The sequence below is a fragment of the Cryphonectria parasitica genome (genome assembly GCF_011745365.1).
Source record: "Cryphonectria parasitica EP155 unplaced genomic scaffold M406scaffold_7, whole genome shotgun sequence".
In the NCBI taxonomy this organism is placed as follows: Eukaryota; Fungi; Ascomycota; class Sordariomycetes; order Diaporthales; family Cryphonectriaceae; genus Cryphonectria; species Cryphonectria parasitica.
This window is the reverse complement of record NW_024468915.1, coordinates 1085926-1106138: the sequence shown is the minus strand read 5'-3', so window position 1 is coordinate 1106138 and position 20213 is coordinate 1085926. Positions and strand designations below refer to the sequence as shown.

General features: G+C 53.8%; 5 protein-coding genes across 5 annotated transcripts; all 5 read right to left on the bottom strand.

Annotated features, from left to right (window-relative positions):
- Positions 1-383: 383 nt before the first annotated feature.
- Positions 384-5422, bottom strand: M406DRAFT_294047 (P-loop containing nucleoside triphosphate hydrolase protein; the record flags this gene model as incomplete). Its single annotated transcript, XM_040919118.1, has 9 exons — positions 384-486; positions 607-1382; positions 1440-2836; positions 2978-3078; positions 3151-4622; positions 4691-4733; positions 4830-4907; positions 5052-5127; positions 5244-5422. 9 exons carry the CDS (start codon positions 5420-5422, stop codon positions 460-462), a joined length of 4149 nt encoding a protein of 1382 aa, XP_040773347.1. The 3' UTR covers positions 384-459.
- Positions 5423-7019: 1597 nt separating this feature from the next.
- Positions 7020-8888, bottom strand: M406DRAFT_46703 (uncharacterized protein; the record flags this gene model as incomplete). The annotated part of the gene is made up of 4 exons (XM_040924311.1): positions 7020-7274; positions 7365-8557; positions 8631-8664; positions 8775-8888. 4 exons carry the CDS (start codon positions 8886-8888, stop codon positions 7020-7022), a joined length of 1596 nt encoding a protein of 531 aa, XP_040773346.1.
- A 1313-nt stretch (positions 8889-10201) lies between these two features.
- Positions 10202-12349, bottom strand: M406DRAFT_341601 (FYVE-domain-containing protein; the record flags this gene model as incomplete). The annotated part of the gene is made up of 3 exons (XM_040921682.1): positions 10202-10754; positions 10962-11330; positions 11433-12349. 3 exons carry the CDS (start codon positions 12347-12349, stop codon positions 10202-10204), a joined length of 1839 nt encoding a protein of 612 aa, XP_040773345.1.
- A 1924-nt stretch (positions 12350-14273) lies between these two features.
- On the bottom strand, positions 14274-14852 carry M406DRAFT_263341 (cupin domain-containing protein; the record flags this gene model as incomplete). The annotated part of the gene is made up of 1 exon (XM_040917585.1): positions 14274-14852. One exon carries the CDS (start codon positions 14850-14852, stop codon positions 14274-14276), a length of 579 nt encoding a protein of 192 aa, XP_040773344.1.
- A 1298-nt stretch (positions 14853-16150) lies between these two features.
- M406DRAFT_46178 (uncharacterized protein) lies at positions 16151-18844 on the bottom strand (the record flags this gene model as incomplete). Its single annotated transcript, XM_040924295.1, has 7 exons — positions 16151-16321; positions 16364-17124; positions 17190-17387; positions 17468-17662; positions 17737-17986; positions 18093-18494; positions 18611-18844. The coding sequence occupies 7 exons, from the start codon at positions 18842-18844 to the stop codon at positions 16151-16153; spliced, it is 2211 nt and encodes a 736-aa protein (XP_040773343.1).
- Positions 18845-20213: the final 1369 nt, after the last annotated feature.

Sequence of the window (20213 nt, the reverse complement as noted above, 5' to 3'; positions counted from 1 at the left end):
ATTCGCCTGCCTCTTTTTTTTAGGCGTAATCATATTGCTTCTGACGTGCTTGTACCGAGATAATTAGTTGCTACATGCAATACATGAACATTAGCTAAGCATTAGTATTCTACGAAAGTGCTATTCAGAGACAGCTGACCTAGGGGGGGGGGGGGAGAGAGAGAGAGAGGACACGGAGGGAGAAAGTACACAACTAGATGCAAAATCGAAAGAGGAGAGATTATGTTGTATTGTATAGTCTTGGACTGTAAAATATCTATGCTAGATGGGAGTTTCATATACAAGGTATCATCACCTGCTGAATGGAGTACTGTGCGATCTCATTTACAGAAACCAGATCAATTTTCCCAAAATTATACGCCTTTCCAATGCAATTATTTTGTTCCAAGTCAAGAAGAGTGGTTGGTATGATTAATGCCTTATAATCATTACATCCCTGGATACTTCAGTGTATGGGTTTTATTGATCCAGAGCCTGGCTTTGACACTATAGAAGGAAAAAGAAGTTAGTAAATAGATTCAGATAAGATCCCAAGTCAACGACAGCAGAAAGGCAGACAGATAGAGAAACGAAACAAGAGAAGAAAGAAAAAGAAAATAAACCTACCATATTAAAATACATGCCCCTCTTCTTCAGCAGCTCGGCATGACTCCCGACCTCGAGGACCCGGCCCTCGCCCAGGACATAAATGACATCGGCGTGCTGAATGGTAGAGAGGCGATGAGCGACAGCAACGGTGGTGCGGCCTTTTGCAACCTTGCGCAAGGCAGCCGAGATCTGCTTCTCGCTCTCCGAGTCGAGCGAGGAGGTGGCCTCATCCAGGAGCAGGACGCGCGGGTCGCGGATGATGGCGCGGGCGATGGCGATGCGCTGCTTCTGTCCGCCGGACAGGGCCACGCCGCGGGACCCGACGTTGGTGTTGTAGCCTTCGGGGAGGGAGACGATGAAGTCGTGGATAGCGGCGTCGCGGCAGGCCTGGTGGAGCTGGGCGTCGGTGACGGGGGAGGAGGAGGTGGAGTCGACGCCGAGGAGGATGTTCTCCTTGATGGTGCCCTGGAAGAGGGTGGGCTCCTGGGCCACGAGGGAGAGGAGCTTGCGGTACTCATAGACGTCGACGTCCTTGATGTCTTGGCCGTTGCAGAGGATACGTCCGGACTGGACGTCGTAGAAGCGCTCCAGGAGGCTGACGATGCTTGATTTGCCGACACCGCTGGCGCCGACGAGGGCAATGAACTGGCCCTTTTCGGCCGTGATGTTGAGGTGTTTGAAGATGAAGCCGTCGCGGGTGGGGTACTTGAAGCTGACGTCCCTCAACTCGATGCGCACACCATTTTCCGTATCTGGAATCATCCCTTCCTCACCAGCTGTTGTGTTCTCTTTCTCTTTTCCTTGATCATGTGCTTCTGTCGTCGTCGCTTTCTTCTTTTGCTCCCCATTACTCTCGCGAATACTCAAGATCCTATTCGCCGCTGCTGTGGCCTGCGCAGCATTCGGGCCAAACGAGAAGCCCATACCCGCAGCCTCACCGCCCTGGATGGCAGCCATATAGCACACAAAGAAGCTGAGCACGCCGATCTGCCCTCTGGCGAGCAGATGCCCGCCATACCAAAAGATCAGCGCGCTGCAGGCCAGGGTGAGCGAGTCCGATAGGGCAAAGATGACAGTCGACCAGCGTGCCTTGCGGTAGGCGGCGACAACGTGCTGGCGGAGGAGTTCCTGGTACCGCCTGTTGATCTCGTCCTCAAGGGTCAGAGACGACACGCAGCGGAACGCCCCGATAGCCTCGGCCGCCCACTTGCTGGACTCGGCAAACACGGTGGCCGACAGCTTCTCGAAGGCGAGCTCGTAGCGGAAGCGGTACCAGGCACAGACGAGGCCGATGGGCAGGGTGACGCAGATGGCGACGATGGCCAGCTTCCAGTTGTAGGCAAAGGCAATCGCCAGCGCGCCCGTCATCTGCAGCATCGAGGCGAGCACCATGCCCATGTTGATGCCCAGGAGCTCCTCGAGCTGCTTTGGATCGCTCTGCACGCGCGCCGTCAGGGAGCCCACGCTGTTCGCCTCTGCGTCGAAGAAGCGGATGGGCTGCCGTACCAGGGCGTTGAAGTATTGCTGCCTATAGGTGGCGGAGATGAAAAACTGGAGGCTGGTGGCGACGTAGGCCATGATGGAATAGGAGAAGCTGTTGCAGAGGGCGAGCACGAACCACATGAGGGACCAGAACGAGGCGCGCTGGAGGAACAAGCCGGAGCCGTCGAGGGGAATGGTGAAGACGTTAACGACCTGCGCGAAGAGGTACGCCTGCATGGGCATACAGGCGCCGATGACGGCCGAAGAAAAGAAGATGATGGTGTAGTTGGGGATTCTGGTCTTTTGTTCCCAGAGGAGCCGACCAAAGCTGCCCATGAGGCCTCTTTCTTTCCAGGAGGATTCGACAGCTGTCTGGTCGAGAGTGGCCTCGATGGAGAGGGCAGCGGACTTGTGTCGACTCATGACTGGTTGTACAATGACTTGTTCTTCCTCCTTCTCCTCCTCTTCTTCGTTATGTTCTGTCTTCTTTCCATGTGGTCCTTCCGTGTCTTCTTCGCCCAGTGTAAGTCGCTGGGCCCGAACAAGGCCAGAGTAGACCCCATCTTCATTTCTGAGCAGCTCCTCGTGCGTTCCCTGTTCCATCAGTTTTCCCTTAGAGAGGACCGCGATGTTATCAGCCTTGGCAATCGTGGAAAGTCTATGGGCGATCATGATGGTTGTCCTGCCCCTGGAGACTCGGTCCAGGGCCGCCTGGATGATCTTTTCGCTGCGCACGTCAATGGCAGATGTGGCTTCGTCCAGGATGCTAAATAAGGAGTGTCAGAAATTGAAAGGAAGGGAAAAAAAAAAAAAAAAAAAGAAAAAAAAAAAAAAAGGAAAGAAAAGAAAGAAGAAGAAAAGAAAAGAAAAAATGTCAGAGGTGCGCTCTTGTGCTTTGTGCTCTTACAGGATCTTTGGCTTCTTGACGATACTCCTTGCAATGGCGAGACGTTGCCTCTGCCCACCAGAAAGTTTCAAGCCTGCGTCGCCCACAACGGTATTATAACCCTAACAGAATAACACACATACTTGTTAGCCTCATATATATCTTCCGGTATTGAAAATGTCATGAGACCTTACCTCGGGCAGCTTGTCGATGAATTCATCAGCAAACGCCTCCTTGCACGCCTCCTCTGCGAGTTTCTGCTTAACCTCGAGCGGCTCGTGTTCCCACTGCGTACCGACCAGACCATGGCAGACATTGGCATAGATGCTGTCGTTGAAGAGAAAAGGTTCTTGCTGCACGAGGCCGATTTGCGTACGCCAGAACTTGGTGTCGATCTCGTCCAGGCTGTGGCCCGACGTGGTGATCTTTCCACTGAGCTGCACAGGTGGGCCTGCATTTTCTTCCCTTTTCCTCTCCTCTTCCTCATTATCCTCTTCATCCTCGTCATCAGTTGCAGGTGCTGCCTTGCTGGGCGTCATCAGCCTGGCCCAGAAGGATTTCTTCTTCTCTTCCTGCAGCCCTTCCTCTCCATCTTCCCTGGCTGCCTTCTTCTTCTTCTCCTTGGCCTCTCTCTTCTTCTTATCTTCCTTTGCAATAGCCTTCTCGATCACAACCTGGTCGTGCAGCGAGTACCACTTCTCAACCAGCCCGACAATGGTAGATTTGCCGCTGCCGGAAGCGCCCACCAGGGCCGTCACCTTGGACGCACCAATCTTCAGATCCAGCCCGTCGAGGACCTTGGTGTGCGGCCGTCCAGGGTACGCAAAGGTCACCCCAGAGAGAAGGATATCGCCGTCTGCGGTGACATCGGGGTCTTTCAGCCGCCCACTGTCGGGCCGCGGCGCGTCAATCACGGCAAAGAAGGTGGCGGCAGCAACGGTTGCCTTGCTGGCGGCGACAAGAGGCGCAGAGATGCGCTCGAGCGAGATGGCCATGAGTAGTATATTGTTGAGCACCACGACGATGGTGCCGATGCCGCCGCCCAGATAGCCCTCTGCATAGGCACGCGTGCCGTACCAAAAGGCCAGGGCAAAAGCGCTCCACAGGCCCAGGAAGATGCAGCCAAACTGCACAGCGATGATGGGCGAGAGGGACATGCCGTGCTGTTTCGCCTCGATCACAAACCGCGCGTAGCGGTCTTGCATGCGCTTCTGCGCACCGCAGGCATAGATCATGCGCACCGCCGAAAAGGCCTCGGTAGCCACGGCGCCGGCCTTGGTCTCGGCCTTGGTGTGGCGCTCGGTGCGGCGGATGACAAAGGGCAGGGCCCCGGACACGGCGAGGCTGATGAAGAGGATGCAGCTCATGGTGACGAGGCAGACGCGCCACGAGTAGACAAAGGCGATCACGATGGCTGCGATGATGGAGGCCGTGAACTCGATGGCCGTGCCTAGCTTCTCCGAGATGCCGATCTGGAGCGTGTTGGCTGTGGACGTGATGGTTCCGGCTGCGGCGCCCGGCGGCATCGTGTCCAGGACGTGTACCGTCTGCGCGAGGAGCGACGAGAGGTAGTGCATGCGGATGGCGGCGGAGATGCGGATGCCGATCAGGCGGAGAGAGAACTTGGAGAGGTAGTTGAGGGAGAATCTGGCGAGGAAGAGGATAACTTTTGATGGGAGAAAAGGTTAGTGATAAACGTCAGGGGAAGAAGATCGAGTGAGGGTCGACTTGTACAGATATAGAGACACTGTCTGTTGATACTATCATCGAGTGATTTCTATTTTATATGTTAGGTTTTGTCAAGATGTTGCCTCTTCTTCCTTCATCGTGGATGAAGGGGTTTGTTTGTCCTGTCCTGGTTTTCGGAACTCACCTGACTGGAACCTCCGCCGCCAAAACTCGCGATGCCTCCCACGAGTCTCCCAAACACGACGTTCATCAGAGGCGTGGTCTGTAGGAGATGATCAGTAACCGGAAAACAACACAAGTTTCGAGGGCAAAGGAGAAAAGTTGGCTGTCCATGGTAAAAGTTCAAAGTCCTCTTCCTCCTTCTCGCCCGCTCTTTCTTCCTCTCTGGGAGGGAACAAAAACTTACAACACCCGCGCCCATTGACGCCAACGCAGCGGCTGCCATCAGCAAGAAGTCCCATTTTCTCGCATACGTAAAACATCTGTAGGCACGTACACAAATTAATCAGGAAATCCTTCACTCTTTGGTCAAAGTAAAAAGAAAACATCACGAATTCAGTTGGAGTTTTCGGTGCACAGCATGTCTCTTCTCTCTCACCTGAAGTAATCTCCCCAACCAGCCTCCCTCTCCTTGGTCACCACCTTCGCAGGCGTCTTCCCATCCTGGCCGTTGTCATCACCATGCTTCTGTCGGTTTGGCTCTGACGTCTCGGACCCGATAGAAGGCTCTACCGTCTCTGTAATCTCTCCGACTGCCTCATTACCGGGAGGCTGCATGACTGTTCAGGTCGGGGGCCTTTGGTGATCCTATGTCTGGTGCATACCAGATATTGGCTGTATCTGTGAACGTGTAGAAAGGAAAGTCGCTGCCCTGTGGAGGAATATCAAATCGAAGAGAACGACCTTAAAAATTATTTTTTTTGAAATGTTTTTCTTCTTCTTTCTTTTCTTTATAAGGGTACTATCATCAAGCAAAGAAAGCAGGACTGAATATAAGTATATAGGGTAAAATAAAAAGAGGGAGGAGGAAGAAATTTATCTTATGTAAACAAGAAGAAAAGAGAAAAGATAAATACACCAGATGACCTCGGTGTATATGAAAACAGCTGGCTCTACGCAGTACTAACAAAAAGAGAATCAAGCCATGTGGCGTAAAGGGCAGCTGTAGAAAGAGTTGGGGCAAGCATAAATGCTGGTATCACCCTCGGCCGCTCATCGTTCTTCTCTGTGCTCTTCTTTCTTCTAGGGCTGCAGCGGTGTGGCGAGGCGAAGTTAGGAGGTCTGCAGGGCTTATACGACTCAGAGTTACAGTAATAGTAATACAACGTCAATAAAGGGAGAGAAGCAGGGAGGGGGGGGGGGTGAGAGAAGAAGAAAAGAAGGAAGAGGGAAATTAAAGCAAGAGTCACACAGGGCCAGCTAGTGAATCCTCTAGGCAGACATACCTTACCCTTGCCGCGGGGGGAGGAACTCCCCACCCCAGGCGTTCCCCCTTCTCTCTTCGTCCAATTCAGTACCTAATTTTCGACATACATCAATCAATGAGTCTGAATCATGAGCCCTTTAGCGGTGCATAATTGGCTGAAGTCTGCTTTTGTATTCTGCCAAACGGAATGTCAGCCGGGCGACCTAAGTGATCCGAAGTCCGATTCCCCATTGACGTGTGTGGTCAAGAAGCCCCCAATTACTCTGCTTCTCTTTCTCTTTTTTGCTATACTCATGTACTTACCTACCCTGACCATATTCTGAGACAAGATTGAGCCACGCCCTCAAGGCTCAGTACGAGCGGCTGGGCCAGTGAGGAGTCATCAGATGGTCAGCTAGCCCTTTCCCAGTACACTGAAGTACCATGTGGCAACGTACCGGGGGGGGGGGGGGGTGGTGTCACTGTGGTCCTACCCGTCTCTCTTCTGCTGTCTTTCTTTGCACTACCGGACGGAACAATATGCCGTCTTACTGTCATGGCACCAGCCCTGCATACTTACTCTGATAGTCAATTTTCCTTCAGCATCCCCTTCGGGCAAGTTCGTCTGCAAGTATGTGACTCATCCGAATTTTCCCTTCCTCTTCGTCTCGTGTGGTTCTTTACACGAGGACAATAGCTCGGTTTTTGGGAGGGGGTATGTTTTGGGTTGGTAGGTTACAGCAGCGAAAGCCCCGCATAAGAGGTTCCCGAATGGCATCCTGAAGCAAAGGGAGATTGGTGGAATACATCAGTCTTCAGATATACAGTAAGTCCTGTGCGAGATATCAGCAAACTGTCCACCCCCCTCCCCCCACCATTTCAGCCGCCCGCCACCTGAACACCAATCCGGTGTCTAGACTTGTGTGGCTTCTGCCCCCCCCCCCCCTCTCCTCTCTCGTTCTCTCTCACTCAAATGCGAAAGCTCGTCTTGACAGCCTCGCCAAACCTCCGAATAGCCTCCCGCATCGGCCCCGGTGCTGCCGCTGCGAACGTCGCCCGGAAGAACAGGTCCTCCAGGGGCTTGCCATGGTCAGCCGCAAACCATGACCCCCGTGCCACCAGGGCCCCCTTTTCGATGCATAGATCAAAGATTTCTTCTTCTATCTCGAGGATGCTGCGCCTGCCCGCGTCGGGGTGAAGGCTGTAGTTAACCCTGAACCATTGCTTTTTAGGACGGGAGGGAAATTTAGTGAATAGGTTAGTTATCGGTTTTGACGAGGGCAAAAGAAGAGGAAAAAAGAAGAACAAACTCACAAACATTCCCGCCGCCGGTGGATCCCAGCTCACCACCTCCCGCGGCACAAACTCCTCACAAGCCCCCAGCAAAATATTCCTCCTCTTGGTATACTCGGCTCGCAGGTTCATCAGCCACTGAAAGTAGCCCTCGTGGCCCCAGTGCTCGTCCAGAAGCTTGTACAGCACCACCTGCGAGAGGCCCGCCGGCCCCTGGCTGGCCACCTCGGCATGGCGCGTGTACCGCTCGATGATCTGTGCGGACCCCGTCACCCAGCCCATGCGTGAACCAGGGATGACAACCTTGGAGAAGGAGTCCATGCGCAGGACGCGTCCGTCGACGTCCATGCTCAGGAGCGAGGGGATCAGGGAGTCGAGGAACTCGTCAACGGACTCTGGGGCGGAGGACGAAGAGGAATAGGAAGGTGAGATAGCCTGCTGCGACGAACCTGTGCCTGCTGGCACGTACGGGTCCATCTGCAAAAAGTAGTAGGGTTCGTCCTCGATGATGAAGACGTCGTGCTTCTGGCACACGGCGTAGATGTCCCGCCTCCTCTGCGTGCCCATGGTCGCCCCCGTCGGGTTCTGCCCAGAGGGGACCGTATAGAGCACATGCGGCTTGCGCACGCCATTGTGTTCCTTCGGGTCCCAGTGAGACAAGATGTCATCCATAGACGCGGGAAGCAGGCCCTCCTGGTCGATGGCGACGCCGACCACCTTGATGCCCAGCGGCTCGGCCGTCTCCAGCGCCGTAGAGAAGGCAAACTCGTCCATCAGCACGGAATCGCCCCTCTGGCGGTCGCAGAACATGCGCAGGGCCTGCTCGAGGGCTCCCGTGCTACCCACGGTCAGGCAAGACCGCCAGTCGGCGTAGGGCGGGTTGCAGACCATCTCGGTGTGCTCGGTGACCCAGCGCAGCATCTGGGCGGACCCCGTGGCCTGGCCGTAGTTGAGCCCGATGGCAAGGTCATACACGGCGTCTGGGTTCTCGGCGACGTCGTGCTTGCCGATGGTGACGGTTTTGCCCGTTGTTTTGGTCGACGCCTCGCTGAAGTTGGGGGCCACGGGCACCTTCATGCTGAGGCTGTCAAAGGGAAAATACTCTGGACAGGGGAGACCGCCGCCGAGGGAGATGAGACCTGGTTTCTTGAGGTGCCTTGCTGCCAGCTTAAGCATGCATGGCTGTCGAGAGAGGGACTCTGCAGTGAGGTGGTCTTGGAACAAGAAGATGTATGTGTCAGCCACTATCGTCCTGCACGCAGCAGGAAATCCATGGAAGAAACTCACGATCCCATCTCTTTGCCTTGGGTTTTCCAACCGACTGTACACATTCTCAGTCAGCCAACCCGTATTACGACTTGCTTTTATACCTTTTTCCCCCCTTTCTCCCTCGATCAATTTAAAGAAATGGGGAGAAATTCAAAAACCCACAGGCGCCTTAAACATATCACTATCAGAAGACGCAGCCGTGCCAGCCACCAGCTTGCCGGCCTTTGCCCTCCTCTCTAGTATGTCATTGATGGTTACAGACTCTCTAGGACTCATCTTGGGTATGGGGTTCGCATCAGGCAGTTTTGCAGCAGTCGCCAATATCTCCTGTGGCCTCACGGCGGACCTGTGTAATGAACGTTGTCCCCCTCCGCCGTGGTGGGTAATAGGAACAGCCGACCTCGGAGCCAGCGCCCTGGCGGCTCGGAGGGCGATTCGTCTGGCCATCTCACTGGAATCCTTCTTGTTTCCTTCTCTTCTTCTTCTTTTTCTTTCGAGATGAAAGATTGTCCTAGAGGGAGAGATACACACACAGAGAGAACAGATTCAAGAAGGAAATCAAATAAAAAAGAAGGTGTGGACAAAGAAAGGAAAGTCACGATGAGTGAGTTTGGGATGGAAGTTTAAGTCGTGAGTATGCGTTGTTGGTCTTTGTCCAGGGAGGGAAAGGTCCAGTTGATAGATAGTCAGTCACCGCCTATGCAATGCAGTGTAGCCCGCAGCCAGCCCGCGAGCCAGCGATAAGCAAGGGTACCCAGGGCCACTGTCCACTGCCGCTGATAGCCGCTCTCACACAGCACGGGGCACCCCCCGGCCTGCAGTAGTACTCATAGCGGCAAGTAGCAGTCAGTAGCAGCAATAGCAGATAACAACCCAAACCCGCACTGGCGAGGCTCGGTGTGTTGGAGACCACTAACTTTCTCAGCGGTCGCTGCTTACTTACCAACGCCTCTTGAGACCCCGTGTGACGAATGCTGGCCACCTGACCACATTTGCTGTTATTCATAATACGTAATGAAAGACGCTTGATGACTAAAGGGTGAAAAGAAGAGGAAAAAAGGAGCCGCCTTATGCATCACTGTTGGCTTTCTGCTCTGTTTTCGTAGCAGATTGCATACATGTGCCATAATACATATGCACGCACACATGCACCTGCATTCTAAATCTAAGCAGCGCTCTCAAAAACATACCAACGCTTCCTCTCAGAAAAGACGAGAGAGAGAGATAGAGAGAGAAAGACAGAGAAAGTGGAAACGAAGGGGGGGGGGACAGGTGAATAATGAGTCGTGATAAACCAATGCACGTATGCAAGAGGGGGCGGTGTTGAGAGGATATCAAGAAACCTGCCAATAATGATGATCTTAATCAAATGATGGAAAAGAAGGAAACAGAAAGGGGAGAGAAGAAAAGACACGCCGGAACGCCATGCCAATGAAGGAATCGCTTATGAGAAACATCTCCCTTCAACACACAACACACAACACACATGCACACGCGCGCGCGCACACACACACACACACACACACACACACACACACACACCCCTCCCTCTCCTCTCTTTCTTACGGCATGATTCGTCACCATCAACATCAGAACCCATGGCCGTCATGCGAATGCACAGGGCATCGTCCAGGGTTCTTGGCAAACCATCTCGCGATGCAGTCCCTGTGAAAACGGCAGAGACACTCCAGCCGTGCCATCGCGACCCCGACTTCAAACTCCTCTAGACAGATGGTGCACTCTGCGCTGTCGACGCAGTCCTTCTCCGTCGCCAGATATGGGAACATGCCCGTCCGCCTGGGCTGCGAGCTGGAGCCCTCCGCCCCAGGTGTTCCTCCGTAGGTGCTGTGTGACGTGATGCAGACGCTGATGTGTGCCTCCCTGAGAGCCTCAAAGTTCGACAGGTTTCGGGGCGGCAGCTCACGGTGACACACTGGGCACTCATCTTCCTCTGCGAGCTGAGGCGGATCTGGTGGTAGCGGTCTCCTCTGCGCCGCGGCCGCGGCAGCCGCCGCCGTGGAGGATGATGGTGAACCGGATTCTTGGCCACTCGCTCTTAGCGACGATCGGAGCCTGTGTGCCCTTTGAGGATGGTGCGGGCCTCCTGATATCGAGGCATATGGGCTGTAAGTGGGTGGCATCCTGTTGGTATAGGAATAGTTGTTGGGTGGTGTCCCGCTCAATATTCTATTTTCTGTAGGTTGAAACGAGTGGTTGTCTGTAGACTGGCCACCAAAGACCCTTGGAAGCTGCTTTACAGAGTAGATCAGCAACCTCGTCGTCTTGTCCTTCCTGTATCTCCACCCCCCCCCCCCCCCCAGAAATAAAGAAAAAGCGACAAGGGGAGACACGGGGCTTACCATAGTGGCGCTTCTATTTCTAACATAAGCGTTGATAGCTGTGTCCGCAGTCGGGCCGTATGCCGATGCGGATACATCGACGGTGCTCTGTGACCTGCCATGGGTTCTGCCCATGCCAGGTGACTGCTGCGACTGTGGAGGGTTCGTGTTGGGGTCTGGCACACATGGATTGCACAATCTGACCCTCTCTCCGCCCCCGAGGCTGCTGAAGTCGGCATATCCGCCCTCACCACTAATCAGGGAAGATGGATACCTCTGGAGACCAGGGCGCGGTGCTCCGGGAGGTACAACTATGTACTGATAGGGGATAGTAATGCGGTGAGGCGAGCAGCTGCTACAAACAACCCTTCCGCACTTCCTAGAGGTCGAAAGATGTCATATCAGCGGCTGTTAGACCTGACAAGACAACAGAAGGAGAAAAAAGGAAAGAAAGAAAAGGGCAGCTCGGGGTGAAACGTACCTGCAGTGATGTTTTCTGACCAGAAAGCTAAATTGTGTCCGGCAAATTGGGCAGAATGTGACCTCGACATCGGGTTGCCACCGTGGTAGGACGATGTCTGAAGGTCTCCTGGATACTGAAGGTCTGTGCGGCTGCAGCAGATGTTGTTGCTGTTGCTGCTGCTGCAGGTGCCTGCTTGGAGGAGGCGCTGCTCCAAACTGATTCGAAGATGTCCGGCGCCGGGTGGGTGGAGGTGGCGATGGCGGTGTAGCGGGCCGTCTCTGCGCCGAAGGGGACACAGCACCATCCCTCAACGACGGCAGACTCGGGGCTGAGGCGCCGGCGATAGCAGTAGGAGCAGCAGCAGCACCACCAACACCCGGAGTAGCAGGAGTAGGAAATGGTCTGCTCAGCTGCGGCCCCATCCTGCCCTGGGGCCCAATTGCGCCGGCAGTAAATGAGAAGGGAGGATACGGTTGCTGCTGCTGCTGCTGCTGCTGCTGTCGCGGCCGCGGCGGCGGCGGCAGTCCTTGTGGTTCTTCATGGGAATCGCCAGTCAGATCGACCACGTCTGGGCTGCTCGAATGTTGCTGTTCTGCAGGCGGCGAGCTCGTCAGATCAATGACCTCCGGGCTCTGCGCCTGCTGGCCACCGCTGGCCATGTCCTCCTCCTCCGAGTTTCCGTACAGGTCCGCGAAGATATTCTCCTCGTCATCTTGAGCATCCTCTTCCCTGCTGGCCCCCTCGTACTCGAACCCCTCAGGAGACGGGTCCCCATCAGAAGGCAGCTCGTGGTACACCCTCGCTATTGAGTGGGTCGGGCAGTCCAGGTAATTCTCGCACTCGTGGTCGTGAAAACGAGGTGTTCGGTAGGGACAGACCCGTTGGAGGGAGGAAGGCGAGGGAGAGGCGTCGGAGGGAAGATCGAGCGACGACATTGAGGGGGCTCCTCGAACCGCGGAGACGAGAGAGTAGTCCAGGGGGAGGAGGGGGGGGGGCTTGCTGAGGTCTCAAGGGACGCGGGCGCAAGATCGGCGTGTCTCCAGAAAGAGCAGAGCGGGATGGTGGATGATATGCTTCATGTGTTGCTGTTTATCGACGGCGAGGCGTGGACAAGACCGACGAGGCTGCCTGCTACTGCTGGCCAGTAGTGATGGTGGCGGTGATGGTGGTGGTGCTGTTGCTACTTCATGTGGAAGGGCTAACCGCTATCAAGGGCACCCAACCTGTGCCGCCAACCGTCTGTCTGGGCTGATACAATCAGTCAGATAGGGCCCACGCGACTCAAAAGCGCTACTGTCCCCTACTTTGTTGACTCTACAGGGGTCAGTGGCGCCTAGATAAACCCCTGCCCAGCACGTATCCATGCACAATGTCAACACATCTCAGTGTCCTAGTGGACAAGTGGGGGGGGGGGGGGGGTGTACTGTAGCACTAAGAGGTGGGTAGTCCCGCAAACCAAGTCCATGACACGGCCCACTACAAACGATTGGTTGGTTACATTCTGTACTATGAAGTGTAGTGTATAAGTATAGAGCAGCACTGCCGCTCAACTTATCGACCTGCCCTGCTAGAATTAAGAGCCAACAAAAAATATCACCAACATCTCTTACTGTCTCGTAAGACGAGATCACAACGGCTAAGTCGATGCTGTTTCTCTCTTTCTCTACACCGGGTTCGAACCTTGACGTATGACAAAGTTTCATTCAATCAACCGCAGGCAACATATCCTACTCCAGCTCAGCCTGACGATTGCAGTATCTGCGTCTCTCAAGTGTCTCATCATCAGCATTGTTTTATTTTTGACGCCTCAGAGCTTTTGAAGAAGAAAATACTGTTCAAAGCCTCCAGCCACCTAAAGCCACGTCATTAGGCAGCTCAGGGCCATATTCATTCAGAACCACTGTGGCCGAGGGGCTCAGGCTCATTTCCCTCGCGGACCACAGCTGGAAGCGGGAGCCTGGCGTACCGCTGAACCTAGGTATGGACTGAAGAAGGCCAGCAGCCGCCGTGAGGTCCTCCCTTAGCCTATAATAGGGCGACATTAACCCGGTGTGAGTATGTAACATGTGATCGTGCTGATAGTACACGTATCGAGGACGTCAGGAAGCACCTGACCGGCCTCGATGAACCGATCACGGATCATCTAGATTGACCTGTTTCTGTCGTTGGCCCTCAGGCAGCCGGCGGTTCACTGTAATGAAAGGCGATCTGTGGAGATAATATGTAGCCAAGTATTATTGTTAAACCATGTAGTTCCCATAAAGCTTCCCCTAGCCTGAGCAAAATTGAGTGTGACGGACAAAATGTTCAGTGTGTAGGTGGGTGATCTGCTATGCCTTGAAGGAAGACTATTCACTTACACATGAGTCTATACTGCATGGAGTATCCAAAATTGGGCCATATGATATACTGCAATGGTACAGGGGTGTATTTACAGCATTCACCCTCTCAGTCTATCCTGGTACTCATACTCTCATATGCGAATACATGATATTATACACGATGCGAACATAAATCACAATGTCTATCTCTATAGGAAGAGACATTTGCCATAAAGAAGTAAACCTTGTACCGTCGTACAACTCTCTGGGAAGGGATCCCGCCACATCGCCACCCAACTGTGTCGCCCAGGATTTTGGATCTTGCTGCTTTCATCTATGACCAAGTGGACCAGACTACTTCTTGGCGGAGGAGGGGGCGGGGACTGCAAGAGATGATGCAAGGCAAGAAAGATAGGCGACGAGATGTCGTGCCGTACATCAGTGGTCCACTCCAGAATGAATCTCATCAGCGCTCACCACAATGTCCCAAACGGTTCACCACCCCCAAATGACCACGAACTCTTCCCTCGTGCACTCCTCAATTCCCACTCGGCCTCACATCCTCCATACCCACCCCATAATCCTCCCGCAGCGCTCTCCCCGCAACCTCCACCGGCTGCGCCTCCTGCAAAACATACAACATCCTCGCCCACTCCGTGCCGCTCGCATTGCGCCAGAGATGGTTCGTCCCGCGCTGCACGACCACATCCCCCCTCCTCAGCAACCTCGTCTGCCCCGAGTCCAGCACGGCCTCGACCTCCCCCTCGAGCACGACCCCGTAGTCCAGGCTGACGGTGCGGTGCATGGGCGACTCGCCTCCCGGCCGGATATCCACGAGGCGCAGGACGGTGCCGCCTGGACGTACGACACCTGGGGGGTCGGACAGGTCGCGGGCGTAGGAGGTTATGTCGGCGTTGTTGGTGAAACTGGGCGGGAAGGCGGTGGTTGTGTAGCCTAGGTAGAACTTGTCGCCGTTCTGCATGGCCTGGGCGGGGAGGGCTGGGGCAAGAGTGGTGTTGAAGACGGCAAGGCCTTGGGGGTTGTGGTCTGTTATGAAGCGGTGGGGGGTTCGGAGGGGTGATGTTTGGCCTTGGGCATGGTTCTTTTGGTCTGCCATGTTTGGATCTGTTGTGCTCAGGAGGATGTTGTTGGTGAGGCCCTGTGATGGATGAAGTTATGTGAGAGGAAGACACGTTGACATGAGTAAGTATGTTTACTGTGCTGCCCTTTCAATTTCCAGAATCACAAGCTATGGTATTTACTCTGAAGGTCACGTTAGGTGGAATGACCTAATATTCTTCTTAGCCAATACAGGAATATTTATTCTCCCGATGAGATCCCTAACCTGTCAATACTGTATAGTACAAACCTCAATTACCATATCCTTGGGCACGTTCCGATTTAGTCTCTACATGTGACAAACCTCTGACCATGTCAGAGAGATAGTTCTCCCACCCACATCCCAATGCATACCGTATTGGTACCCCGTCTGTACCGTTGACTCGGGATTGCTAGGATGAGAAAGATGAGGAGGGGGAAGATTAAACTTTACGGGATGTGGAGGACGTGCATAGACGAACGTGGGAACCATCTCGGGACGACCATAGTGGAGGGAGGGGAAAAGAAGGTGGTGGGGGAGGGGGGGGTTTTCTGCATTGAAGTAGTACTCCAGCGAACCCTCGGAACTCAGCATGTTCTCTCGGCCGAGGAGGAGGTTGGGCGGCGGGGGATGGCTGGGGTAGCATAAAGAGAGGGAAAGTAGGGTCCAGCTGATGATTGCTCTCTTTTTTCTGCTTGTGTACACTGCTTATAACATTGCTTTCAGTAACGAGATAATTATTATAAGCCTCACATGTTTTATTTTAATTTCCAATAGTACATTTGTCATCTGGGACCGTGACGTGGGCGGCGCTGAGCGGTTCGTCTTTGTCTCGGCTCTGTGGGGGGGTGAATGCCGTGGCGGGCGCATGTCTATCACGTCTGGTCTTAGATTTTTGGAAGTCATTATTTTTCGTAGGAGGGAAAGAAGAGAAAAAGATGAGCTTGAATGAGAGACAAGGCCTCAAAGCAGTGTTAGGCTCGTCGAGGTACACAAGTTATGCAGTCTCACATTATCGATGACTTGGCAGCGTCATCACTGGACTTATACGTCATAAAGTCTCTCCATGAGAAACAGCTGTTTTGAGGGCTGCGTTGCAGAAGGAAAGAATGAAGGAAGAAAAGAAGGGAAGGAAAGACATCCAAGGCCGCTGGCCGGCTGAAGCTCTCTGGGAAAGACAGTGCACGTGCCCGTCAACGCATCCACGGGCCCTCGCACTCTCTCTCTCATATAGAAGATTTGGAACAGAATAAAACTCAACCACCAAATCATTTTGTCATGCTACTGTCCCAGGTAACACGCCAAGGGCCATACTGCTACTCGATCCTCCTGGCAGCGCTCACATCAGGCACACCCGACCCTTCCACCACCTTGGCGCTCACCACCTCATAGATGGGAATTTCAGCCAGCGCGCTCGCGACATGATGAAGCGTGGGCAACTGTGTCCAATCCAGCCCCTGAATCTTGATGTCCGCACCCACACTCGTCTGGGTGTGGGTCGCATCATCCTTTGATGACGACGCAGGAACCCTCATCACCCTCTTCACCGTCCCCTTGGGCTGCTCCTCCTCATGCGGCACCACAATCGCATACTCGGCATCCGCCTTGCCAGGCTCCCCTACGGCAGGGATGTACCGATACACCAGGATACCATAGTCATCCTCGCCTCCAATAGTGCCAGCCTCACTCGAGACATCGTCCTCCTGCAGGCCTCCGAGGTTCATCTCCAGGAACTTGGCCCCTCGCCAGCTCGCAGCTACGCGAACCGACGCATCCCCGCGCTCTATGTCAATGTCGCAGAACAGCTTGGGCATACCGAGCTCCTCCCTCCCAGAAACGATGGGATCCGTAAGCGATTCGAACAGCACCGCCATGTGTGTACCAGCGAGCGAGCTGCCGTCCTTCTTCACATACTCGACGCCATGAATGTACAAACCCAGATGCCGATATCCCTTGCCACCCAGCCACTGCATGTTGTCCAGCTCGGTAACAGAAATAGAAGCCTGGCACACCGTGGCTGGGTCTTTGAAGCGAAACTGGGCCGTCGGGAACAGCGTCTGCAGGTAGGTTCTAGACGTCTTGAACTTGACTGAAACAGTTGAAAACGTCCTCTGCAGGCCATCCTGGAGAGCGCGGCCGTATGCATCCTGGCGGGGTCCGGGAAAGGGACCAAAGCCTATGGGCATGCGCCAGTACATGTTGGGCTTTTGCGACCACTTCCAGCGCTTGTAGATGTTTTTTGAGTGGTCTATCTCGTCGTGGCCAAAGTTGTATGCTGTGTATGCCATCACTGTGCCGCCAGTGTTAGCACATATTTCAGTCAAAAGCAAAGAAAAGACAGAAAAGAAGACTCACTGTCGGTCTGCGGCTTCCCATCTACCCAGTCCGTGCCGGCATCGCGCGAGTACTGCTGAATGGTGTGTGCGCGTGTGTACCTGATCTCCTCGTACAATTTCAGCCTCTGAGGAATCTCGTCTGGAGGCGTACCTCGAGGCAGCACAATGGAGAGCGAGGCAGCATCCTCGATGGCCTGACCTGCTCCCTGTCCCTGGTCTGTTGTTGTTGGTTTCGTTTGTCAGTGGGGGATGGTGTACAATGCTGCTTATTTTACACAAGGAAAATAGAAGTCATACGAGGTGTAAAAGGATGCGCGGCGTCGCCGAGAAGGGCGAGTTTCTCTATGGTCCAGGTCGGCAGCTGCTCCATGTCCATGAGCTTCCATACGCTGATTTGTGGGGGGTAGACTTTTGTGATGAAGGCCAGGCACGCCGGGTCGAAGCCGTTGTAGACTTTCAGGATCTGTTCGAGGTCGCCCTTCTTGTCCCACTCTGTTATTGGTGGCGGTGATGAAAGTCAGCAATCATCTCAATCTTCAGTACAAGAGTTCAGGGTGACATCTCACCATCGCTGCCAGTGGCATGAGACTCGGTATCGGGGTGAATGCACACGAAATTAAGCAGCTCATTGTCATTGCAGGGATACATAACAACCCTCCTGTCCGAGCCAAACCATATAATGAGGGTGTCGAGCATCTCTGCAAGGGGCTTGCAGAGAGGATCATCAAGACACGCCTTTCGCGGTACCAGGAACCGGAAAGCAGCCTTGCCCGAGCCAAACAGCTTCACATCTTTGATACATGCCCTCGTCTTGGACTATTTTTTTAATTTTATTTTTTCACTCTTCGGTCAGTCTCTCTCGCAAATAAGAGGCAGAATAGCACACATAGGTACCATCAAGAGGGACAGTAAAGTAACTCACGTAAACCCCATCCGCCCCCAACACAACATCGCCAGTAATCGTCCTCCCATCGACCAGCGTCACCTCAGCCTTCCGAGGATCCACAGCAGCCACCTTGCAAGAGGTATGCAGGACCGCCGGCGGCCCCTCGCCTTCCTCCTCCGTCACCAGCGCCTTGAGCTTCTCGTGCAGGCTGACGCGGTGACAGAGCAGCCAAGGGTGCGCCCACTGCCTGCTGGTGGGGCCAGCGCAGTCGACATCCTTGATGATCTTGCCCAGGTGGCTGCGCTCCTGGACACGGGCATTGGGGACGGCGCCGAAGGACTCGGCTAGGATGCCCCAGCGCCGGAGGACGGCGTTGCTATTGGGGGAGAGGTGGACGGCCGCGCCAGTCTCGTTGGCGAAGCGGGATTGTTCGTAGAGCTGGGAGGGTGTGTGAGTGAACCGCAAGTTGGCTTTCCAGGATGATGGATTGTGAGGAAAAGGAGGAGAAGGGGAATGATATCAAAGTATTATGGGTGTTTCAAACATACCTCGACATGATGTCCGTTGCGACGTAGGCTCAAGGCTGCGGAGAGACCGCCTATTCCTGCACCGACGATGATGATCTTGAGTGGCGTTGGGTGTTCGTCCACAAGGGGGCTGGTTAGGCCGACTTTGTTCGGGCTGGTGTAGGTGGGGGGAAGGCGGTGGTGGTCACTGTTGGCAGCGGTGTGCCCGGCGCCATTTGGGATGGTACCGTTGGTGGCAGTGTGGTCTTTGATATTCTCCATTTTCACAGGCTAGAATGAGACATTGGTGGGGAAGTGAGGAAGGAAAGAGAGGTAAGGGAAAGAAAAGAAGAAAATCGAAGGGGAAGAGGGAAGAAGAAGAAGAAGAAGACAACCAACAAATAGGTAAAATGGGCTGTGGAGTATTGGGATTAAAAGGAGACGAGGAACAAGGACGATAAGCAAAGGATGAGTGGTTAATAGAGAAACCCAAACTTAGGCCTCTGTGCCCTCCCTCTCCCCCTCCCCCTTGTTTTTGAATTTCCTTTCCCCATACTTATTTCCACGTAGCCCTGCAGGAGGAAGAAAAAGAAAGAATAAAAGAGGTCTCGTATACGGGACGGGAGGGGTGTGGTGTGAGTTTACAGGCCCCAAAGTACCACAGGCCGTCCCAGGCTGGCAGGCGTCACAACGCAAGAGGGCTGAGACAGGAACTATTGAGACGATATTTCCTCTCATTCAGGGTCGCATGCAGGAGACGAAGCGAACGTGACCTGACAGACAGACAGGCAGACTCAGCAAGCAACAAAAGAAGCAAAAAAAAACATTTATCCTACCAAGTAGGTACCTCGGTGGATGGTGTCCAGCTACATAATCAGCAAGAGAACCCGACAGGATTCCGCCCACCCGGAGTCGGATATAATAGCATTTCCAAGGGATGGACGGATACAGCACACATGTTGCACACACACACGGTGACATAGTTTATCATGTTTCCCAGAGCCTCGGATGATCATGTCGGGAGACAACCTCATCATGTGCCCACCCACTGGCATGTACAGTAGCAGGAGCTCCCCCCTTTCCTCTCTGTGTACAATTTGAGGGAAACGAAAGAAGAAAAGAAAACGAGATCTCAAAGCAATACCACTTTACTTACACACACACACACACACACAGTAGACACACAACAGAAACCGCGGACATTGGTGCTCCATTGGGGGGACAATTGGATGTGTATGAGCTGGCCACAAGTTGAGGTTTCGCCGAGCCTATTTCGTCATGTTCGGTTTACGACGTTATGTCCACCCCTGTTCCCTCTCTATCGGGAACAAGAGGATACCCATAGTGCTTGACTGTAACTATAGTTGGATATTCAAAGACAAGTGATGTAGTCGAGAAGCGGAGACCCAACCGGGATTTTCTGTGGCTACGGGAAGTGGGGGGGAAAAGGGGAACGAGGGACGAGGGACGATATAAAATATACATATTTATCCTTTCTTACGTAGTACCATAGTACAAAGCATGCTGTGGAGGTACTACTATAGTAGAACATCCTTATCCCCGTTGGCCCCTCCTCCTCCTCCTTTCCCTCCTCTTTCCTCCTCGAAAGTGGGAACACACTTGATCAGGTCGGCAACTGTACTCGGATGAA